Here is a 5,441-nt window from a genome sequence, read left to right as displayed (position 1 = left end):
TTAAATGTGCTTGTAAGTGATACATAACACACGTCCAACACGGGCCAACTCCCCAACCACTAGCTCCTCGGCGTGAGCGGATTTTTAATGACTGATATAACAATGCCCTTCTCGGCTCTCCTCGCAAGCCAGGTGCTTGTCGGCTGTTCCCGGCGAACGTCTAGACCCAGGAAGTTGGAGCCGAGGCCCTGGAGGCGCGTGGAAGCCCCGCGCGCGCTGGAGCGCTTTGCACCGTCTGCCCCGGCCACGAATAGATTCCCCTTTTAAAGAGAACACGAGAATCGGAAGTTTGTCTTTTTGTCACAGATTAGGGGATGAGAACATCCCTAGCTCCCACTCCCTCCCCGCCAGTTAGTCCCCTCGCTCCCAAATTCTGGGGTGTTACCATCGTCGAGACAGGGGAAACATCTTGAGGGAATCGGCTCCGTCCGGCAGTAGGCGGAGGGGACCCGCGCGCCCTCGAGTCCTCGCGCAGGAAACCGGGTGGCGGCGCCGGGGTGAGCGCTCCCTCCGTTCTCAACGTGCTTAATTAGCGCCTATTTACAAAACGCAGCTTTTATTTGAGCAAACATCATAAAGCTTTCATCAGGATAATCTCACGTTATACAATCTGCAGGCACAGCAACTCCCCCTTCCTCCCCGAGGATGGAGCAGATAAAGGACTCGCTTTATTATCATAATTATCGTGGCTGTTATTTTGGTGCGCGCAGGCAAAGTGTGTAAATAGGTGCGATGATTAAGAATGTCATGAAAAATGAGAAGGGAGCGCTCGCAGGAGGGCCCAGCTCGGGATGGGGGAACCAGCAGCCTCCTCGCCCCGCCCGGGAGCGCGGGGGGCGCGCTCAGAGACCCGGCCGGCTCCCGCCGGTGGCTAGGGCCTTCCGGCTCCCGACCGGCGCCCTGGGGGCGCATGTGAAGGGGCAGGACCTTGCTCCCAACTCCGGGAACCTCTTCTGGACCACGGGCGCAGCAGCAGCACCCAACGCTAGGGTGAGCCGCGGGCAGGTTTGTTCCAGCGCTAGGAGGAAGAAATAAAACGCCCTCGGCTGAGCCGCGGTAGGTCCTAGCCCCGGAAGCTGCCCTTGGACGCGGCCTCGACGAGGCTGCCGGGCCACGGGGCTCGAGCCTTGGAGCTTTGGAGGCAACAGCCCCTTTCAAGTTTGCGCGGCGCGGGCCCGGCGCGCAGGCTCCGGCTCTCGGGCCCGCGCGCTCCGCCGGCGGCGCCCGCAGCCCGCTCCCGGCCAGCCCTGGTGGAAGGGGCGGAGCCCCGTTTTCGCTCCGCCTCCTCCCGGCGCAGCCAATAGGCGGTGGCGTCCGGCCCCACGTGACGTAAGCCCGGCCGGGCAGCAGGCAAAATGTGAATGAGAAAGAGGAGCGCGATTTAAAGGTGCTGGCGGCGCCCGCCGAAGACAAGTGCGCCAGCTTCGCGCGCTCCCCAGCGGCCCGCGGGAGGCGACGGACTGCGGATCGGACAGACGGACGCACTGACGGCTGCGAGCCGGGGCCGAGGGGGGCAGACGACACGCGCGCGGGCTCCGACGGGCAAGAGGCGGGCAGCGGCTCCAGCGAGCCCGCGGGGCCCGGGTGCCCTCTCCACTCCGGAGCTCACGACCTCACCCCGCGCGCTGCCCGCACCCGCTCCCGCCGGGCATGCAACCCGCTCAGGGCTGAGGGTCGGCGGCGCCTGCTTTCAGGGTCCGGCTCGGCCCCTGCGCGGCGCACCCGGCTGTGCTCCCGGCGCCCGGCGGGCTTCCTGGCGGCGGCGCGGCGCGGGGACTTTTCGCCTCTCGCTGGCCTCTTCCGAGCGCGTCTATGAGCGCAGCGTTCCCGCCGTCGCTGATGATGATGCAGCGCCCGCTGGGGAGTAGCACCGCCTTCAGCATAGACTCGCTGATCGGCAGCCCGCCGCAGCCCAGCCCCGGCCACTTCGTCTACACCGGCTACCCCATGTTTATGCCCTACCGGCCGGTGGTGCTGCCGCCGCCGCCGCCGCCGCCGCCCGCGCTGCCCCAGGCCGCGCTGCCGCCCGCGCACCCTCACCACCAGATCCCCAGCCTGCCCACCGGCTTCTGCTCCGGCTTGGCGCAGGGCATGGCGCTCACCTCCACGCTCATGGCTACGCTGCCCGGAGGCTTCTCCGCGTCTCCCCAGCACCAGGAGGCGGCGGCCGCCCGCAAGTTCGCGCCGCAGCCGCTGCCGGGTGGCGGCAGCTTCGACAAGGCTGAGGCGCTGCAAGCCGACACCGAGGACGGCAAAGCCTTCCTGGCCAAGGAGGGCTCGTTGCTCGCCTTCTCCGCGGCCGAGGCGGTGCAGGCGTCGCTCGGTGAGTCGGCGGCGCGCGCGGCCGGGGCGCGGGGGCGGGAGGGGGGGCGGGGGCGAGCCCGCTCCGGGTTCCCGCGGGCGCAGAGGGGGCGAGGCCAAGCCCCCCACACGGCCCCCCGCCCCGGCCCCCCTCTGCGGAGCAGCGGGAGGACGCGGCCGAGCGGTGCCGCGAGGCCTCCGGGGGGCATTTAGAGCCGAGCAACAAGCTAGGGCTTAGGGGTAGTAGCCTTTAGCCCTCGGGGCCAGCTGCTGCGCCGGGCGGCTGTTCGTCTGTCCGGCGGCGAGTTTGGAGGAGTCTGTCCCCCCTCCCGCGCGCCGTGACCTGGGGTCCTGGATGAGTTTCAACCTTTAGGGGTGGCGGGTTGGGCTGCGCGTCTCAACCGTGCGTGTGCTCAGGGGCGCCCGGACCTATTAACCCCCTTCACTGGGCTTGGTGCTTGCCCGGGAGAAGCCGATTCCCGGGAGGCTGTGCGTCTGCGTGTGTGTTGGGGTGTCTTGTGGGAACTTCTCCTAAGGCTACAAAACTTCCCTTTCGCCAACATCATCTGCCTCAAAAAAAAAAAAAAGACCCGGTCTGGGATCTCCACCTCCCTGTGGCCCCACTTTGGCTGCGATGAAATCGAGGTTCACTGAATCTTCACTGGGGGGTGGGGGGAGGCAAGACGGATCGTGAATTTCCCCCTTCAGTCCTCACCCAGCCCCCACCCCGGGGACAAAGAGGATGCTGCTCTCTTGGGCCTCACGCCTCCTGTTACTTCTGCCTTAAGCTGCCGGAGGCTGGGAGGGTGCAGACGCGGCCTGGCGGCCCCTTGAGTGATGGTTCTGGGCAAAGGGCCGTCGCCTGTCCTGTCTCCTCTCCTCCTTTGAGCTTTCTCACGCCCCCCCCCCCTTCTCTACCCCTCAAAGGCCAGGAAATCACAATGTGTTAATGTCATAGAAAGACAATCCGCTAAGGGCGGGGGAGGCCCGAGTGGCGGTGGGAAGGGGAAGAAGGCCAGTGTGCGAAATGTAATAAAACGCCGTTTGGTTTTGCTTTCAGTCGGGGCTGTCAGAGGGCAAGGGAAAGACGAGTCAAAGGTGGAAGACGACCCGAAGGGCAAGGAGGAGAGTTTCTCGCTGGAGAGCGATCTGGACTACAGCTCGGATGACAATCTGACCGGCCAGGCGGCTCACAAGGAGGAAGACCCCGGCCACGGGCTGGAGGAGGCCCCGCCGAGCGGCGGCGCCGCGGGCAGCACCACGTCCACGGGCAAGAACCGGCGGCGGCGGACTGCCTTCACCAGTGAGCAGCTGCTGGAGTTGGAGAAGGAGTTCCACTGCAAAAAGTACCTGTCGCTGACCGAGCGCTCGCAGATCGCCCACGCCCTCAAACTCAGCGAGGTGCAAGTGAAAATCTGGTTCCAGAACCGCCGGGCCAAGTGGAAACGGGTGAAGGCTGGCAACGCCAATTCCAAGACAGGGGAGCCCTCCAGGAACCCCAAGATCGTCGTCCCCATCCCCGTCCACGTCAGCAGGTTCGCGATCAGAAGTCAGCATCAGCAGCTGGAGCAGGCCCGACCCTGAGGGCCCAGGGAGAGCCAGGGCCTGGACCGCCGTTGGAGAAGCTACAGCTCTGGAAGGAAACCACGGTGGCCTCTGCCATGTTTGAAGCAAAACTCAAAGTCACCCCCCCCCCCCACACACACACACCCAACTTTGGACATCCCAAGCACACTGAGAGTATATTCATTCAGAAGGCTGAAGACTGCTTTCGAAGGGACTACAGCTGTACCTGATGACACAGTAAATATTTATTATACTATCCTACTTTGTACATAGATATCTATATAAACTGGATCTCAGCTGCAGTATTTTGAAAGTTAGAGGACCAAACTGCCCTGTAATATTCTCCACTCACATTCCAGAAGAAAACAGAACCTCTGCTGTAATCCTCCACGGATAGCAGCCACCTTTCCATACTTTTCCAAAGGTAAACATAACACTGAAGAACAAACCCTCGTTTTTGTTTCTGTTTTGGGTTGTTTTTTTTTTTTTTTTTGGTTTTTTGTTTGTTTTTGTTTTTGTTTTAAGTTGACCGAAAAGCAGACGTTTTGGGGGCAGCCTGGAAATTTGCTTTGCTTTGGTTTTGCCTGGCGTTCTTTCCTGGGGTTGCACATCCTATCTGAGCCATGTTTGGAAGCACGTCTCTGTTGTGTTTAATTTATTTCAATGTAGCTTATTTTCTTATAAGTTATGACATTTAAACAATCGCAGTCTTGTGAATAATAAAAAGGAGAGAGAGAGAGAAGGAAAAAAAAAAAAGACCAATCTCTGGGTCTCGTGAGTGTGTCCAGATTTCAGTGTTTACAGGGCACCACGGGAGAATGGCCAGGCAGCTGGTCTGGGACCAGCATTGGATCAAAGTCCCCCGTCCTGGTCTCCGCAGGCTGGCGGGACACAACACACCCCGCACCTTCCCAGGTTTCTAATTGGCGAGCAAGAGCTCTAGTTGGGTTCTAAATTTCAGGGAGCCTAACTTTCACCTGAGAAAGCTGACATCTCCCCCTTTTGCATGGTCTAATCGCTACCTAGGAGGCTGGCAAACTTGGGCCAGAGGAAGAGGCGGGCGCCCGGAGGAGGGAAAGCGAGTGCGGGTACTGGCGGCTTTTCACTAACTCCCGATGCTCTAAATCGACCACAGCCAGGGAGGAGACGCGTTCCCCCCCACACATCCCCGATCCGAAAAGAAGCGGTGCTCGCTCCCCAGGCTGGGCCGAGGGCCCGTAAATCAGGCTCCGGGCGTTATCTTCCGACAGGCGCAGAAACCCACCAAACCGAGCAGGGCTTCCGGGCAGCGCTCCGCGCGGAGGCGGAGGCGGGCCGTGAGCGCCAGCGGGCCGGGCACCTCCCTCGGCGGGCGGGGTCGGAGGGGCGGGACCCGACCACCGCCCCACCCCAAGGGCGCCGGGGCGGTCGGCAGCACAAAGCGGGGGAAGGGAAGAGGGAGGCCGGCGGGTGGGCGGCGGGCCCGCGGGGGTGCCTGAGAGCCGGGCGGCTGCCCGCCTCGGCCCGGAGGCCCACGGGGCGCGGGCGGGGCGTGCCCCGACCCCCTGTCCCGCTCCCCACCCCGCCCCCCCCCC

General features: G+C 62.9%; 1 protein-coding gene across 2 annotated transcripts; it reads left to right on the top strand.

Annotated features, from left to right (window-relative positions):
* The first annotated feature begins 1,812 nt into the window (after window positions 1-1,812).
* GBX2 (gastrulation brain homeobox 2) lies at window positions 1,813-3,885 on the top strand. 2 transcript variants are annotated; one of them, XM_030323585.1, is made up of 2 exons: window positions 1,813-2,323; window positions 3,362-3,885. In XM_030323585.1, the coding sequence occupies exons 1-2, from the start codon at window positions 1,813-1,815 to the stop codon at window positions 3,883-3,885; spliced, it is 1,035 nt and encodes a 344-aa protein (XP_030179445.1). The 2 variants fall into 2 exon arrangements, with proteins under 2 accessions (XP_030179445.1, XP_030179446.1); XM_030323586.1 differs by having other exon boundaries at window positions 1,813-2,390; window positions 3,362-3,470.
* Window positions 3,886-5,441: the final 1,556 nt, after the last annotated feature.

The sequence above is a fragment of the Lynx canadensis genome, chromosome C1 (assembly GCF_007474595.2).
Source record: "Lynx canadensis isolate LIC74 chromosome C1, mLynCan4.pri.v2, whole genome shotgun sequence".
Taxonomy (NCBI): domain Eukaryota; kingdom Metazoa; phylum Chordata; class Mammalia; order Carnivora; family Felidae; genus Lynx; species Lynx canadensis.
Note: the sequence above shows the minus strand (reverse complement) of the source record. Positions and strands in the feature narration are given on the sequence as shown.

Coding starts and splice junctions, on each gene's coding strand:
- GBX2 (XM_030323585.1), top strand. CDS start 1,813: ATGAGCGCAGCGTTCCCGCCGTCGCTGATGATGATGCAGCGCCCGCTG. Junction 2,324..3,361: donor GGCGGTGCAGGCGTCGCTCG/GTGAGTCGGCGG, acceptor TTTTGCTTTCAG/TCGGGGCTGTCAGAGGGCAA.